Here is a 19,085-nt window from a genome sequence, read left to right on the forward strand (position 1 = left end):
AAGTGTTACCTGTAGTGGAAGAGCCTCTTCTTAATATTATTAACTCGTCTTTATCTTTAGGTCATGTTCCAAAAATATTCAAGCTGGCAGTAATACAACCTATCATTAAGAAACCGCAATTAGATCCAAATAACTTAGCAAATTACAGACCCATCTCAAATCTTCCATTTATGTCTAAAATACTAGAAAAAGTTGTGTCCGCTCAATTGTGCTCTTTCTTGCAAGAAAAGGATATCTATGAAAAATTCCAGTCGGGATTCAGACCGCATCATAGCACAGAAACTGCGCTAGTTAAAATAACAAATGATTTACTTTTAGCTTCTGACCAAGGCTGTATCTCAATACTAGTTCTACTCGATCTTAGCGCTGCGTTCGACACTATCGATCATAAAATACTCTTGGATCGACTACAAAACTACACTGGTGTTCAGGGACAGGCATTAAGCTGGTTTAGATCGTACTTATCAGACCGTTACCATTTTGTCTGTTTAAATGGGGAAAAATCAAAGATAACGCCAGTAGACTATGGAGTGCCGCAAGGATCGGTGTTAGGCCCTCTGCTATTCTCAATATACATGCTGCCACTTGGTAATATTATAAGAAAACATGGAATTAATTTCCACTGTTATGCTGATGACACTCAATTATATATCTCATCACGACCAGATGAAAACACTAACTTATCTAAATTGACAGAGTGTCTAAATGATATAAAATGCTGGATGACGTGTAATTTCCTGCTATTAAATTCAGATAAAACGGAGGTACTACTTATTGGTCCAAAAAACTACCCACAAAATGATATTGTCCGAGACTCAGACTCGCTGTCCCAATTTAAAACTAGATTAAAGACGCATCTCTTTAACCAAGCATTCACTTAATGCTTAACCTTTAATACTACTGCTGAATCAGTTCGAATGCATTAACATTATGAACATCAGCTATGCTAATTATTTCCCATCTGCCTTTCTGCTGTTATAAATAGCGTGTAAATAGCGTTCGTCAGCTCCAGTTTGTATCCAGCCTCTCACGGAGACTTTAGATGCCCCAACGCCTGTGAAGAGACGACTCGACGCCTGTGAAGAGACGACTCAAAGCCGGCGATATGTTATGCCATAAATTAATACATGATTAACTAACTGTATTTTTCTATGTAAATTTCCGAAATGCACTTTCTGTAAAGCTGCTTTGAGACAATGTGTATTGTGAAAAGCACTATACAAATAAATTTGAATTGAATTGAATTGAATTGAATTGAATAAGGCCGTAGAGGCATACTCCGAGTAGAATGGGCCCGCACAGCCATAGGTGAAGGCTGTCCGGCCGCTTCATAAGCCAATGAAATAGCCTCGACTATCCATTTACTCCTCACCTGTTTAGATGCAGGGCATCCTCTCTTGAGTGACCCGAAACAAACAAATAGTTGCTCAGATTTACGCCACAGGGCAGCTCTGTGAACGTAGGCATCTAAAGCCCGGACTGGACATAACAGGTTAAGCAGTTCCTGATCTGGGGTATTAAAGGGTGGAGGAGAAAAGGCCTGCAGCACTATTGGGCCCCCAACATTTAGTGGGACCTTAGGAATATAACCCGGTCTGGCGTAGAGAAATGCCTTTACCATACCCGGTGCAAATTCCAGACATGAAAGAGCAACCGACAGAGCATGTAAATCACCAATTCTCTTGATAGATGAAATAGCAAAGAGAAATAAAGTTTTTAGAGTGAGGAATTTTTCTGAAACCTCCTCGATGGGTTCGAAGGGAGCCAAGGCCAGACCCTCCAGTACAATGGCCAAGTCCCAAGCCGGTGCTCTAGAGTGCAGTGCAGGTCTCAACCTCAGTGTACCATGGAGAAAGCGAGTAATTAAAGGATCTCTCCCGACAGAAGTACCCCCCAGAGGGGTGTGGTAGGCCGATATAGCCGCCACGTAAACCTTTAAGGTAGAAGGAGATAACCCCGCAGGTCCCCCCTGAGTGGAATCTCCATAGGGGAGCCGTCCAGAAGAGACACCAAGTCCGAGAACCAAACTCGGGTCGGCCAATAAGGGGCTACTAGTAGCAGACGAGCCCCTTCCCGGCGAAACCCTCTCCAGAACCCCCGCAAGCATAGATATCGGGGGAAAGGCGTACAGGTGCAGCCTCGGCCATACCTGCCCCATCGCATCCAGACCGAGAGGAGCCGGATGCGTTAGAGAGAACCACATGGGACAATGGGTTGAATCTTATGATGCGAAAAAGTCTACCTGAGCACGACGAACTCTCCCAATAGGAGCTCCACCACTTCGGGGTGAAGTCTCCACTCCCCGGGCCTCAGCCCCTATCTCGGCTGCCATAGAGCGGCCCACAGACTTGGCCGTCCCCTTGGTGGCCCGGAGAGATAGATCTGTCGTGCAACGCAATTCTCGAATTGCATCAGCACTAACTTCCTCACAATCGTCCATGTCCCTCAGCAGGTCAGCCTGGTATGCTTGGAGAATTGACATAGTGTATATGCATGCCGCGGCCTGACCTGCTGCCGAATACGCTTTACCCACCAATAAAGATGTATTTTATTCATTTTATTTTAACGTCGGGGCTTTCAGAGAAGAAGATGACTCGGGGGAATGATAACTCGCTAGTGTGTCTTCTGCGCGAGGAATAGATACATAACCGTAGTGCTCAATACCTTGAATTTTGCTATAATTACTGGTCTGAGGGTTATGTATTCTGAAAGATGCCGGTTTGGTCCACGATCTCGACATCTCAGTGTGGAGATCGGGAAAGAATGGGAGTTCCCGACGAGGAGGTTGTGATCTAGATGGTAGATAACGTTCATCTAACTGACTTTTTCTAGATGCAACATCAACATCATCGGCTGGCCACTCAATATTTAATTTAGCTACAGCACGAGATAAAACCTCCATAAGCTCCTCATCAGCAGGGGTATGAGCTGACGAACACTCAGAATCCCCCATACCCGCGACATCCAGTTCCTCAGAACTGGATAGCCGCAATATTGGTGGCTCAGCCTGGGAAGGAGAAACCGCAGGGCGGGCTCCTTCCTGGGCAGAGACACCGAATCCAGCAGGTAAGGGCTGAGAAAGGGCAGGGCCCGTCTCAAACCCCGCTACTAGATCCATATGCGAACCCCAAGATGAAAGTTGACGCTGTGCCTCAGCAACAGCGGGACCTGCACCCCGGGGAACGCAAACCGGACCGCCCTCCTCGAAGAACGATCGGCGAGAACGGAGCATCTTTATAGATAGACTCATACAATGCACACAATCAGCCCCCTCGAGGACTGATTGGGCATGCTCCACTCCCAAACAAGCAACACAAAGCTGATGTGTGTCCCCACCCGTAATATAACGAGGGCAGGGAACAACACACCGTCTATAATCTTGCGTGCTCGCCATAATAATGATAGATATATGTATATATATTGGGCTTGACAGACAAAAATAAATAGACAAGGACAGATGTCACAGAGAGCGCTTGCTGAAGGTGCAGAAGCTGTCACGGTCTGATTTCAGGGTTGCTTTATAAGTTCCTGGTCTATGACGTCACCTATGTCGTAGCAGGCTTCCATTGGACTGATTTTATAGTGCTTCACGACGTAATCACCCAGGGCGTTCTCATTGCAGCTTATTTTAAAGATTAGCAAAATGCATTCTATATTTATGAAAGGTATTCACAGTGCTTACTCCAATCACGATGTCAACCTAATAATTTATATTCCCTATACCTATAATAGTTGAAAGTCTGGACACACCTCATTCTTAATTGTTAACACTGTTCGACATTTTATAATAATAATCATTATAAGTAATCAAAACTATAAACACAAAATGTAAGTATGGGAATGTTGTAGTGGTGAAAAAATGTTAAACAAATCAAAACGTTTTATTAAGATCATAAAAAACATAAATTCAGTCATGTGTGTCCTTCAGTCAACTTCTGACTGCTAGTGAAAGTATAAGTCTATACAACTGTTCAAAATGTGTCCACTAGAGGACATTACTGGGAAGGCTCACTGCAGGTTTCCTGGACAATGCTATGGCAACATGGTTCTGAATGAGTTCTGCTTCAGCGAGCTCAGCTTTTCCCATCATTAAGACAATGCTTCAATCATACTGCACTGAGCAAACATATGCACAATGCATATGTTTTCATTTTAGAGGGAGGAGTTCTATTCAAAACACAGGAATGCAGGAAATGTGAAGAGAACATTTTGTATCAAGTCAATGGTTTAAAATAAATGGTTCAAAAGGTTCAAAGTATGGGGTTGGTAAGTTTTTGTTTTGTTTTTGAAAGAAGTCTCATATGCTCATCAAGCCTGCTTTTTATCAAAAATACATGAATTTAATTTGAAATATTATTACAATTTAAATGAATCGTTTTCTATTTTAATATATTTTAAAATGTATTTTATTCCTATGATGGCAAAGCTAAATTTTCAGCATCATTACTCCAGTCTTTAGTGTCACATGATCCTTCAGAAATCATTCTAATATGCTGATTTGGTGCTCGAGAAGCATTTTTATTGTTATCAATATTGAAAACTGTTGTGCTGCTTAATATTAAACAGTGATGTATTTTTTTTCAGGATTCTTGGATGAGTAGAAAGTATAAAAGAAAAGCATTTATTTGAGACAGAAATCATTTGTACCATTATACATGTCTTTACTGTCACTTTTCACAGTGTCATATCAAATGACTGATATGTTGGCTTTAAATGTGTGTTTCTCTGACCTGTCGGAACTCTTGAGGGAGGCGTGCCACTCCTTTTCTCTCCAGTACTGGATTGGCTGGAGTTTGCAGAGTCGTAATTGGACAGCGAGCTGGAGGGCGAGCAGATGTCAAAGTGGGCTGCAGTGGGGGCTGGGGTGGGCATGGTGGCATTGGGAGAGGAAAGGCCTGAGTCAGGTTGCTTATACTCCAGATCTGCCGAAGGGTCCCGTGATAAGACTCTGTGTTCCACACTCTGAGATGAAAGCTAGTGTTATTGTTAGGCATAGATTAGTGGCACTTATTTGGCATGTTGAGCTTAAAGATGCCTGTAACTGTTTAATTAACTCTTTGAGAGTGCTTAAAGGAAGAAATTCCTTTTGATACACAAAAGATAATTAAAGGCAGTAACAAATGAGATCGCAGCTGATGAGGTGGCAAGAAACCACATAACAACACTGGGGACATGCAATTATTCTCTACACACTTACAACAACCTACCTATATTGTACAGTATAGCCTACATGTGCAATAAGAGGTGCACTTAGTTGTTCCTCATTAAAGTTTTACACATAAAAAAAGGAATAGTACTTAAAACGTGGCTAAAATGTTGTGCACACAATAAGAATGTAATATTTTATATTGGTAATCCCATTATTTACTTTTAAAAATTATGAAATTATGAATTATGAAAAGTAAAAAAAAGGACATTACCAGAAGCAATACATATATATATACATATATTATTAATAACATATTTTGTAGTACTAAGAATGTAAACAGAAATATGAGAGCATATGTGATGAGAATTTAACATTTCTTTAGTTGTACTTCCCTTGTTTAAGACTGTATCTCACCATGTTTTCGACAGTGCGGAGGTACTTGGCACACTGTTGATGCCCGTTGTATTCAGCTAGGTCTGCTGCTGAGAATCCATCCTGGTCCCGTAATCCCAGATCCACTCCGTTCACCACCAGAATTTGACAGCACTACACAGAGAAAAATACATTTACATTAACACCCAGATAATCTGGGACTGCTTTGTTAAATATATTTAATGCTGTCTGCTAAAGCAAGCATTACTACTCATATTGCCCATTTTTAAGGTTAGGGATGTGAACAAACCCTTTTTAAACTATAGAGCATAATTGTATATATTATATATTATACACCGAGTTTTGAGAAAATGTTTCTTAAATATATAATATATAATATTTTTGACTGATTTGATAATGCTTCCAACTATCAGTACTAGTCAAGTCACCTTCATTTATATAGCGCTTTTTACAATACAAATGGTTTCAAAGCAGCTTTACAGTGATAATAGGAAATTAATGGAACACAGATTGTTTTAGTTGTACAGCAGCTCTAGAAGAAAGTCATTGTCCAGTTTAAATATGTTTTTCATTGATTCATTTTCGTTGTAAAAATTATTAGTTATTAACTTATGGGCCGTTTACACAACACCGTTTTCAACTTAAAACAGAACATTTTTAATTCATTCTGGCCATTCATTTACATGAAAACAGTGTTTTAGTGGCCTGAGAGCGCAAACTTTGAAGTAGGTATCAAAATGCAAGTTTTTGAAACCAAGTTTTGAAAACGATACCGTCATCATCACCGTGTAAACTTCAAAAATGTGAATCTGTGAAAACAGTGTTGGCATGCACATACGTATTTCACGTTTAGTCTATAGTTGTGCGTGTTTCAATGCATATAAGCGTGGGAGCGTAGTCTGTCTTTACAAAGTGACATTGCCAAATTACTTGTCTAACATGCATAATAAAGCGGTTTTAGCCATTTCAGCAGATCCATGTGAACAGGAATCATTTTGAGAATGTTTTTAACTGTACACAGGGAAAGGGAAGGGGAGGAGGACGGGGAGGAGGCCGAGGAGGCCTTTGCAGGGGATAGTCTAGTTGGCACGGTCTCTGCTGACACTTCAGGGCTGCGATGTTGTCATGTCTAGGCACAGGTCCTTCATCTTATCTGGATACTTTGTAGTGCTCTCCTGGCAGGTCTTCCAACTTGCACTATCAAACCTCTGCAACTGATCCAAAACTCTGCAGCTAGAGAGGTCTTTAACGAGCCGAAGAAAGCACAAGTCACTCCTTTCCTCACAAAATTGCACTGGTTGCCAGTTGCTACTCCCATCAAATTCAAGTCACTAACTTTTGCCTACAGAACAACCACTGGCTCTGCTCCCTTTTACCTTAACTCATTACTTCAGACTTAAATGCCATCCAGAAACTTGCGCTCTGCAAGTGAACACTGTCTTGTGGTGCCATCTCAAGATCTCTTTCTGTGACCTTTTCCTGGTCTGTTCCATGCTGGTGGAATGACCTGCCCAACTCAAACAGAGTGGCTGAGTCCGTGTCCATTTTTAAGAAACGGCTGAAGACATATCTTTTTCGGCAACACTTTATCTTCTATTCTATATCAATCATCTTTAAAAAATAAAAAATACAGGTACTGTATTAAACTGGGAAGGGTCACAGCACTTGCATATTGCTGTCCTATTGTTAGTTTAACTGCTTCTATTGTTCTCATTTGTAAGTCGCTTTGGATAAAAGCGTCTGCTAAATGAATAAATGTAAATTAAAATAAAACTACAGTACACCTATCTATATCAATACTTCTATCGATACAATAGTTCTCAGCTCTGAGTATTACACAGCCTCTTACACAGAATTGTGCACATATTTTCACCTAAATATCATCAGTTAAAAGAGTGTGTGCTCTTCCTGTAGGGTGTGAATGTTTGTCTGTTGACATTTAAGAGTTTGAGAAAGACAGCTGAGAAAAGTATTAGTGGTTTTAAAATATATGCAGTAAAAGGGTACTTTTAATGACAGCTGTCATGCGTTTAGCCCTCAGGTGGAGAACAAGAGACAATACTCTCTGACTGTTTATGTGCCTCACTTTTTCTGTCAACTACCCTCAGACAGATCATGTTACAACGAATAGTATGCTGTGCAAACTTCTATGCTTTCTGCAACCTGCTTTACAATAATCTCATAAGTTATGACATAAAAACACTTTTCTTTTACTTAATTTTTTTTTTACTAATTCTGTATTAAGAATGTATTCATTAGATAATAATTTGTTATTTTAAAGGTACCTAATTTTGTTTGTAAGTCTCCAACAATTGTCAAAACTTGATGTGATAAATAAAAAACAAAAAAACACAGGAACACAGGAAATAACAATACAAGCACAAAATGAAAACTTACAAATGCACTAACAAATCCTTCTGAAAGGCACATGCCTACACCACAAACAGTCCAGCTAGGGTGGAGAGGATTCTTGGAGATGGATGAGTTGCTGGCGATGTACAGGAAACTGGAGAGGCCGGCAAAGGGAGATTGGAGCCCTGATGGACATTTTCGGGGGCCAACTGACGAATGCATAGCCAGAAGAGATGGAGACCCAGGTGGAGCTGAGGCTGCGACGCCCCAGGGTGATATCGCAGGCCTAGAAGTCCAAGGCCTGCGGACCAAGGTGGAGACAGGAGCCCGGAAGACCGGAGTGAGGACATAGGAGGAGCTGGAGGGAAGGAGGAGCCCAGCAGAGCCGAAGGGGTGGCGGGCTGAGACACAGCCGGAGGCCCGGAAGTCCGCGATAGAACCAGGACGACGAGTGACCAAGGTGGAGCTGGAAGGGCAAGGGACCCTGGTGGGGCCCTAGGGATGACGGATCACAGTAGAGCCGATGGAGCACAGAGCCAAGGCAGAGCCGACAGGCTGACAGGCCAAGGTGGAGTCATGAGCCTAGAGGCCGTGGTGCAACCTGGTGATCAGCAATGAGGGCGGAGCAAAGGAGCAAAGCAGGTGAGTCCAGGGATGTGGCCTGTGCCAGCGGAGAGGATGGGAATAACAGGATGGGCAGGATATAGGGAGGGACTGGGTTGGGATTGAGTGGAATGGATTGAAAAGGAGAGAATTTGGTGGTAGGGACATGGGTGGGAGCTGGTCCCATGGTCTGAAAGATAATGAGCCAGTGGTCCTTCTCTGGTTCTGGCATGGACTGCTCAGACGGCGCTGACACCTGGGTGGACCTGTTGATAGGCTCTGGCCTTGGGACAGATCTGGTGACTGGCTCTGGCTCCAGGACAAATTCTGTGGCTGGCTCTGTATGTGTCTCACTCTGGGCTGAGAAGATGAGTCCCATCTGGAACGGTCAGAGAGATGGCTCGTGGAGGCTTTACTGGTATCCGGGAGTCAGAGCTGATAGTGTATTCCTCAAAGACTCCCTTGGTGAGGGAGCATCCACATAGCCACAAGGCGTAATTGATTAAAACAACGGAGAGGCAGTGATCCTCCCTCAACATCAGCATCTGGCCAAGGACTTCATCTGGTCCGCTCCAGAAGATGTATTTGAGTGTCTCATCATCCCAGCATGCCTTCTGGTATAGTCCTAGACATTGCTCCACATATTCCTCCAAAGAGTGTTCATTCTGAAATAAACAGTTTATAGCGATCCTCTTTTTTCTTCTTTTTTAAGGTTAGATCTTCTGTCACAACCTGCTGTGGTAAGCAATCAGGCACAAAAAAGAATTTGGGCCCTATCTTGCACCCAGCGCAATTGACTTTGTCCATTCAGCGAAAACAGACGAGAACCAAAAAAGAACTAAAAACTAGGGCTGCCCCCTAATAGTTGACTAAATGTTAGTATACTAGAAGAGGCTTAGTCGACCAAAATTTTATTAGTCGGTTAGTTGCAGAACAAAAAATCTTGTGGCAAAGTCCCAAAGTGGCAGTGTTAACTACTGTGTTAACTCACTTTTCCAGTGAGGAAAAGGTAGTTAATGGCGGGTCCTGGCAGGCCACATTATTTCAGATTAAACAATTTGAACGGTTGGTTGCTCTAAATTTGTACCACAATGACTCGTTATCATATGCTGCATTTAGTTGCATATGTTGAATGTCAAAAGAGATGTAAGAAACATTCATGTAAAGTAATTTTCAATGTGATTTCTTTTACATACCTCCAGCTCTCCATTCTCAGCAGCGTCATGAAGAGGCGTACCACCCCAGCTGTCTGTCACTATTTCCCCTCCATGCAGGAGGAGCCAGCTGAGAACCTTGGAATGGCCACGGCTGGCAGCAAAGTGCATGGCACTGGCCCCATCATTGTCTCTGTCAGCTAGGCTGATTTCTGTGAAACTCATCTATAGAAGCCAAAAAACAGTGTAGTTTGTAATAATTGTAATACAAGTAGTTTGTACAGAAATACTAAAATGTCTCAACCCCCCACACAACAAGCCTGATCAAGCATATACAGATATGAAGTTAAACAACAAATATTGAGACAACCAGCTTTATGGGACTTCAGAATCCTGTCATCATAGTAGTCCATATAGCATATATGCTATAGTGGCTCAAATGATGCACCTTTAGGTTCCATTCTCAATACCGACAGGAAATGACTGAGGTGCCTTTGAGCGTCTAACACCCAATCGCAGCAAATGGTTGCTCCGGGTGTGTGTCCACGGTTTGCTGTGTGTGTGTGTGTGTGTGTGTGTGTGTGTGTGTATTACTCACTGCTCCTAATGTGTGTGCACTAACTTGGATGGTGTTTAATGTGTTTAATGCAGAGGACAAATCATGTCAATTTTGTATAAGTAATTATACAGAATGAAGGATAAAGTAGTCAAGTCACATTTATTTATAAAGTACTTTTTTAACAATATAAATCCTTTCAAAGCAGCTTCACATTAATAAGTCAAGCAGCTTTACAGAAGATAGTAGTGTCATTATTATTTAGTACAATGTTGTTTCAATTCAGTTCAATAACTGTGTCAGTATTGCCAAGTCCATTAATCAAGTTCAATTCAACTATAAGCAGCTATCCATCTCAATTAATTTAAAAATGTGTTCTCATCCTATAGGAAAACCACAGAAAAATCAGGAGTTCTAAGGAGCTAAAGCTGTCCAAAAATGTGAAGTTTTAGTTATACAACAATAACTAAACAAATAAATTTCTATATTTTTCATTTGAAATGCTCACAGATTTTGATGTTTTTTCTGTAACAGTAGCTTATTTTTGCTTGAGAATTCGTATATGTTGTGCAAAGTGAAAATTATTTTCTGTGATAATCAGCATTTTCCCGATAAAGCTTTACTTGTGTTGAACCCAGGAAAATTTTGTAACAACATATTTAAAATTGTATACTTTAAATTATAATGAACTCATTCAATAAGGCAGCTCACCAGCCATACAATGACAGTGTTGTGTCCCATTTGGGCAGCAGCGTGCAATGGTGTCATCCCATCATTGGCTCTGATACTTGGCTCCGCCCCGCAGTCCTTCACTAGGTACTGGACAACTTCCAGGTGGCCCTCCTGACATGCAAGGTATAGTGGTGTGGCACCATTCTTGGTTTGAAAATTGACAACTCTAAAACACAAACAAAAACACAAAATCAAGGAAATGATAGCCCTACAATTAAATAATAGGTGATTAGAGATACAAAAGAATGTTTAATGTTGTTTCTATATAAATAGTACCTCTATCTTAGTCACTTAAACACCCTTCTTGGTATAAAAACAGAACGCTTCATAATTATATGATTTTATGACATGGGACTCTTGAATGTTACTTTGTAAGTAATCAGCAATTTGTTTTTAATTTATACGATGTTTCGGCCTATAGGAAGGTATTTATACGAAGCTCATTTTCAGCCTGCATCATAAAAACTTTTCATTTATTTATACTTAAATATTTATATATATATATATATATATATATATATATATATATATATATATATATATATATACTGTATGACTGAACAAACGATCTAAAAAAAAGATATTAAACTCGACGGAGGAAATGTGGGAATTAGGTTAAACTGAAACAAGGAATTTGGTGTATAATTGTGTAAAATGTATGATGAAACTTGCCTAGCAATTTCGCCAAACAAATACCAAGAAATAGGTTGTAGCACTTTGTCTTTCGACTACACTTGCACAACCCGCGATGGGACTGAGCTTGAAGAGCTTCAGCGGCAGCGACTTTTTATAGCACAAAATCGCTGTCAATCAAAAGGAGATGCAGTCTTTGGACAGACCCTCCAATCATCACGCGGAAGCCTGGAGTCCAGCACATAACCGCAGATTTATCCAATGACCATCTAGTTTCGAAGCACTGAAAAAAACTGTTTAAAGCAGCCCCATTGAAGTCAATGGACGCTCAGCTTCAACAGGAAAATGCACTGTGACACTCCAGGAATGAATGAGAAGAAAATCGAGTCAGCCGACCTGCTATATGTAGCTGATTCTGAACGAACTCGTCTTCGAGATGAACGTGTTCTAACACATTTTTAGTCAATAAAATGATAACACAATAGTACATATTTGACCATTAATTGTTTGACATTATAGGGGAAGCCAATCTTCCCTTGCAGTCTTAAAGAAATCCCCACTGCTAGAATATCAAAATCGACTGCTGGCGGTAGATCCTTTTCCTATTTAGCACCAAAACTTTGGGACACTCTACCTAACACTGTCCGGGAAGTAGACACAGTCTGTCAGTTCAAAGCTAGACTAAAAACACATCTCTTTGGCCTAGCATACACATAACACATTATAGACTTCTATAATTCAATGTTAGGCTGCATAGTTTAGATCAGCCGGAACCGGGAACACTTCCCATAAATCCTGATGTACTTGGTACATCATAAGAAGGATGGCGTCCATGCTAATATTAGTTTCTCTGTTTATGCCAAGGTTTAGCGCAGTCCGCCATATCCAGGCCATATCCAGATCTGAGGAAGGACCAGCACCTGGACACGACGACAACGCAGTCCTGAAGTGTCAACTAGTCTCTCTCCTGTGAAGGCTTCCTTCCCTTTACCTCTGTACAGATAAAACTTTGTTGGGATAATTCCGGTTCGCTTGGCTACACAGACGCGGCAAAAAATTCTATATTATACATTTTTAAGCCAGACAAGTAGTTTGTTGAGGGTTTATTTGTGATGAAGGACTACACGCCTGCGCACATATATATTCAAACGCGCATACCTATCGACTGAACACGTGATGCACATGTGTGCACCATATGCGTTTTCGCAGGTCTGCGTTTTTGAGGTTTGCGCAGAGATAACGGATAATCGTTTGCACCTTCAAACCTATTTCAGGGAGTGCGTTCTCAAGACACCAGGCACTGTTTTATGCGAATGGGCGTCCGGAGTGTGTTAAGGGTAGGGTTTTACAGTTAGAACGGTGTCATGTTAGCGGACCCTAAGTTAATAACTAATGATCTTCGCAACGGAAGTGAATCAATCTTTAGCTGGACAATAACTTTAGCTGGACAATAACTTTATCCTAGAGCTGTGGTAAAGCTTAAACAATCTGTTACGGTAATGGGCAGTATGCACTGGCGAGCATGACGTATTTCCGGTTAAATCTCAGGATGGTTGTAAACATCCGGTTATTGTAGAGTGAAGTGCTACCTATGCTACCATTGAGTGCTTGTTGTCAAAACACCCAAAACTGTTAACCTGAAGCAGGACGGAGTCATGACTTAAAACACTACGCTAAAACGCTAGCTAGCGTTAGCAAATTACCTTCAAAGTTACAAAGAAATGTAAAGAAACGTAAAATTTAAAGCCTTTATCTAATTTGCTATGTGGTTTCGTACTGGATGCCCGGACGATCCTCCGGATATCGTTAACAGACACTTTCGGCAACTCCAGCAAACACCTTGTGAACTACGTCTCTGCCATCGTCAATGTCGACAGTCACTGTTTAATGTTTTCTTCCGTTAACCAGAAATGTCCAAACATCCTTACGCCAATGCGGAAGTGATGCGTGCATAGAGCCTATTCTATTATCACTGCAAAGCTGTTTTGAAACAATCCATACTGTTAAAAGCGCTTTATACATAAAGGTGACTTGACTTGACTTCACTTGCTGGTCACCAGCAGTAGTGTTGGTGAAGCAGATACACCAGTTCAGTTTTGCTTGAGAACAGCATGATTAGTCTACCAGCTACACCAGCACTAGTACCAGCTCTAACCAGAATAAATGAGCCTGGACCAACATTGAATTTATGCTGGATTTTTCTCCAAGGTTGTGGTCTTGGTAGACAAAGCAGCTGCTCCTTTGCCGTCCTGGGCTAAAGATGATCCTATGGGAAAGCATATTCATTCTCCCAGGTCTGCCTTTTTTGTTAGCCCTGTGTCTATATATAGTCCTTGTCTTTCTTTTGTTCTCTGCCAATTGTTGTATGTAATGGTTGCTTGTGTTCCTGTTTGCCTTGCTCTCTGTATTCCTGGTTTGGAATTTTGTTCCTTATATTAAAACTCCTGCAAATAGATTCCAGTTTCTGCCTACCTTCCATTGCTCCCCTGTTACAATGATCTTTTTGTATATTCACATTATTAATGACAGGATGGCAAAGTCTAAATATCTATAAATGCTCAATCACATTTCATTCCAAATTCAAAAAAGGTCCCAAAGATATTGTTGACCATCTGAGACAAATTGATACAACAGTCCAGTGTTTGCCGTTCTGAGGGGAAGCATCCAGCATTAAGGTCTGTCCCAGATCCTTCCTCAAAGTCACAAGCAGGAGTTCCAGGAGAGAACAGGATTCTTCCTATAAATACCATAAAGCTCAGCTTTATTTGGACACAGACGGGCAAGGCATCAATGAGTCTCTTAAGAGGATCAGCGCTACTTCACTCACTGTATTCATTCGCTGTAATCACCGGCTCTTTACAGGGGACAAACTATGAGGATTTTTACTAGAGGAAAAGTGATTATTGTTTTCTCTGTGGCTCATGTCCAACTTTACATATTTTGCTCTTGTATCCCCTCATCCCCTAAACCACCTTTCTCTAGAAAAGTAATGAAAAGAATAGAGTTACAGTATGTATATGTGGCAAGCAAGGCGAGGCCAAGGGCCGTGAGAGAATGGCCGGTGGCGTGATTACTGATGAGCACCACCTGCGCGCTGCACCGGTCTCGTATCTCGTACGGAGGAGCTTTAGAAGCATAACAGGAGGAGCGACAACAGTGAAGGACGGGGGATGACCAGGCCTGGACTTTACGTTGTGTGTTATGATTATTAAAATACGTTGAACGTTCGCCGGTTCCTGCCTCCTTCTTCCCATAACAACATACCTTGCTACAGTATCATTAATGTGGATTCGAGATGGACTGTTCAGATTTGCATACTGCCATACTATTCTATTGTTCCAGCACTGTAGTATGTATTCTGTGCAAAGAATTTCTGAATAACCCTAATCTAACAATTCTATAGTGACATTTAAATCAAAAGTAATATTATGTTAAATATTTTTTACAGAAAGTTGAATTAAAATTGCTAAATAATGTTTCCAATTAGGATTGGGTGATATACTGGTAGACACGATTTACCGATAGAAATTTGTCAACAGGTAGAGATTTTGGTCTATCATCTCTATCGCGGACACTCATGTGACATTACTGTGCTGCATGATCACGGAAGCTTATCGTTTGCATGTGTTTTTAAACATTGCGATTTAAAAACAAGTGATTTTAAAACCGTTGTAATGCAATAAGCAGCGAAAGAGAAGTTATTTCGCTATATGTGCATGCTGTCCGAGATGTTTTCTGAATGCTGTCAAAGACATGCGTGCACACATGAAGCCACTGCTCATATGTCACATACATAAGTTTGAGGAGGGACAACCGCATTTAAATGCAGGATTGAATAAATTATTGTTTCACGCAACATGACTCACTCCCGAAACTGTTGTGATTAGCCACTTTTCCATTGTCTGGCCATTGCGAGCCACGGCTAACAGCGTGCCTCAAGCACAGACCCCAAAATCAAGTTGCGTTTCCACTGTCGGGCCAGTACCCCCGCAGCCCTAGCCTAAAACTCGCCCTTTACATGACCCTCCATAGAACAGACGTCACACAACCTCACCGTTTCACCAGCTGACTGAAAACTATCTAGATCGCAAAATAAGCATGACAGAAGCAAACGTTTGGTTGTAACTTAAAGACTTAAGATTCCAGCATTGATATTTGACCAATGTTTTACAATAGAATTTTACAGAGACAGAGATTTTTTAATTTGTGTCAGGAGTGCACATTATTCATGCTGAATCAAATTGGTATTTACCATTTCACATAAAAAGAGAACACATACCTATTCAGGTGCACCTACTTTAATTTATTTGTGATCACAAGAATGCACAAAACAACTCCATTAAGGCTTTTAAGTGCAAAGGCTTACAGATTTATAAAAATATTGATAAAATATCATGTTTACGTCACATTTCTTTAGAGTGAGCATTTATTAATTACACACGAAATTATGTGATCTGAGGAGATTTGTGTAATCTCTTCCGTCTCACTGTACTGTTATCCTTTCAGCCAGATCAACAGAGGGAGTTCACGGACAGAAAGGAAGAGTGTAATTTATCATGTAGATGCATTACCCAGGTATCAATAAAGGCACAGGGAAGAGAGAGAGACATATAAAACATTACACCAAATAATACACGATTATAATCATATATGATTTGTCTATGTTCTTCAAGCAGACTCTGGTATTTTCCACAAGCATATGTGTATTTATTATCGCAATGGTTACGCATAAGTAGCCTTTAGCAACCCATATAAATATTTTTCTGATATTTTAGTCTTATTTTCAGCATAAAGCATTTGGATTTATTTCGGTTTATTGTGGGCTTGTTTGCTGTTTTTCTAGCAAGATCTGGCAACATGAATGAGTCAAGGCTTGCGCCGATTTCCCTGTGATTTCTTGGACCGCACATTAAAGTAAATGGGCTTGAGCGGTTAAATACACATACTTATGTGTCAAATTGCCCGTCTTTTAAAGTATTCTCATAAACACAGTAATTTATGTCTTAAGTGAACGTAAACAGTTGAGAAAGAAAACATCTCGGGTTACTTGACTGCAACCCTGTTCCCTGAAAAAGCAAGAACAAGATGCTGCATGAACAGCACTATGGGGGTAAACATCTTTGTTCGACCGGTTGTGAACATGTGTGGCAAACACGCCCAAGAATTTGGCTTAAATAACCTCTGGTGATGACATCATCGGAATGCGCACGTCAGAAGGTAAAAATAGATGAGTGACAGGTGCGCTCATCAGGTCATTTTGTCTGAAGAACATCCTGAACACGCCCTCAGTGTAGCAATGAAGAGTAGCATCTCGTTCCCAGTTTTTCCCAGTCAAGTAACCTGAGACATTTCCTTTCAAAAGCTACACTCAATGCTGTGCGAACAGCGCTAAGGGGAATGAGAATACCAACGCAGCGGCACTGGAAGTGTCAGGACCCTACAAGGTTGAGTAGTGTGTGCGCACAAAGCCCAGAGTAGTGTGAACATCCAAACTATAGTATCAAATAAATGTGTGAAGAGAGGACCAGCCTGCAACATAATTTAATTGCTGCAAGGACCACAGCTAAATCCCAAGAGGGAACTTCCACTCTGACGGGTGGTCTCAGTTGCCTAGCTCCACGAATGAAGCAGGCGACCAGAGGGTGTTTCCCCACTAAAACCCTGTCAATCAGAGTGTGGCAAGCCGAAATAGTGGCCACACATACTCTGAGAGTAGCAGGACATGTGCCTGCTGACAGCTTTTCCTGCAGAAACTCCATCACTGAAAAAATCTGGCAGTAGACTGGTTCTGTATGATGTATAGTACACCACCTTTCAAAGACATGCCGCTTAAGGCGAGACACGGCAGGCAAAACATCGTTTTTTTTCACTGGTCAATTTTGAGATTTTGGGATATTTGTCTTCAATAACATGTCTTCTTTCAGACTTGTGGTGAAAAAAAGTCCAAAATACACATTTAGGTCTTTATTTTACTACACTTTGTCTGTTTGCGTCTGTAGATTTCTCATAAATTCATCAAAAGTTGTCGTTATAAATCATCCCTCTGCTCCACGATCGCGATCTGCACCCTGTCATCACACACACCGTTAGAAAGCTCTCTCTCTTCTGAACAATGCTGTCGGATCCAAATATGGTAATTTCCTTTTTATCAGCCACCAATCGTGAAAGTAAAAGGGGGGATTTTACTCTAAATGCGCAATCTCATTGGCTGATGCTAAATCTTTAAAGCCCGTTTACTCAAAATGACTTTTCTCTCATACTACAAGTCCGAAATCTCCAGTTCAGTAGCACCTATTTACACCAAACTTTCCAGTCTTGTACCTAGTTATATTATGAAGACATTTACAGAGGGATTTGTAAATATATTATTCCTAGCCTGATTTATATAACATTTTATTCCAAAAAACATGGCGAAAATCATTTTTTTAAGGCTATTGCCAGTATATTCGGATTTACAGGATAACAGAAGTAGATATCCATAAATCCCTCTGTAATTTTTCCCCATCTAATATGTAAACACAATGAAAAAATAATTTTTAACCTGGCTTTGTCCAATACTCAGATTTCGTTTTTTTTAAATATATGCAAAATAGCGCATATTTAATTAGACAATGCCTCATTTGCATATTTAAACATTAAATTACAGAAAACTTGTAATACATTTTTTTCTAATCTTAATGTAGGTAATCAACTGGCAAAGTTTCATGGAAATATCTGATAGTTAAAAAAAAATACCCTATTCACCTGTAGTGTCCCGCCTTAAGAGCATACATTCTTCTAGTGGAGGGACTATCCACTGAAAGTGCAGCATTTCTTAGATGCTTAGATCTCTGTAAATTCCATAACTCGGGCTGGGGATGGAATATCGTCCCCTGCGCCTGAGACAGGAGATCTCTCCTGTTTGGTATCACCCACGGAGAGCCGACAGGAGAGATATTATTTCTGAGAACCAGGCTCTGGTCGGCCAACAAGGCGATATCAGCAATAGGCATGATCCTTGATGACAGACCTTCGCCAGGACTCACAGGAGCAGAGCGATCAGTGGGAATGCATATAGATGCTTCTTGGGCCATGCATGGGTCATGGCATCCAGGCCTAGGGGGGCTGGAGGAGTCAGCAAGTAGTACAGGGAACATTGCGCTGGTTTCATGTGAAGCAAAGAGGTCTCTCTCTGCTTAATAAAATCTTTCCCAAATCTGACTGACTACATTGGGAGGGAGCTTCCAATCCCCATGTGTGACCTCCTTTCTGGACAATAGATCTGCTCCCACATTCATGCTTCTGGGAATGTAAATCGCCCTGAGGGACAGGAACTTGTCCTGAGCCCAAAGCAGAACCTTCTGTGCTTGTTTATTCAAACGGCGCGAACGCAGTCTGGTCAGCGGTCATTGTCACAGTTGTAAACACAACGGTGTTCTTCTTTCACGAGGTGGTTTGGCATAATGGCATTTGTTTCCAGGCGGACAGTTAAAGAACGTGACACGCACGTCTACCAGACATCCTGTAAAATGTA

General features: G+C 41.1%; 1 protein-coding gene across 10 annotated transcripts in view; it reads right to left on the reverse strand.

Moving 5' to 3' along the window:
- The window catches only part of espn (espin), a 189,863-nt gene that overhangs the window by 135,504 nt on the left and 35,274 nt on the right, over positions 1 to 19,085 (reverse strand). For 5 of the 10 annotated variants that reach the window (XM_077224567.1, XM_077224565.1, XM_077224563.1 and 2 more), the window contains exons 3-6: positions 10,919 to 11,105; positions 9,694 to 9,876; positions 5,564 to 5,695; positions 4,731 to 4,974 (exon numbers count right to left, since the gene is read on the reverse strand). In XM_077224567.1, the coding sequence (XP_077080682.1) occupies positions 4,731 to 4,974; positions 5,564 to 5,695; positions 9,694 to 9,876; positions 10,919 to 11,105 (746 nt within the window). The remainder of the gene's footprint in view (positions 1 to 4,730; positions 4,975 to 5,563; positions 5,696 to 9,693; positions 9,877 to 10,918; positions 11,106 to 19,085) is intronic. The other 5 variants (XM_077224568.1, XM_077224566.1, XM_077224564.1 and 2 more) reach the window with 1 other exon arrangement.

Source organism: Siphateles boraxobius, unplaced genomic scaffold (assembly GCF_051911475.1).
Source record: "Siphateles boraxobius isolate OS27281-9 unplaced genomic scaffold, OSU_SipBor_1 9, whole genome shotgun sequence".
Classification (NCBI taxonomy): domain Eukaryota; kingdom Metazoa; phylum Chordata; class Actinopteri; order Cypriniformes; family Leuciscidae; genus Siphateles; species Siphateles boraxobius.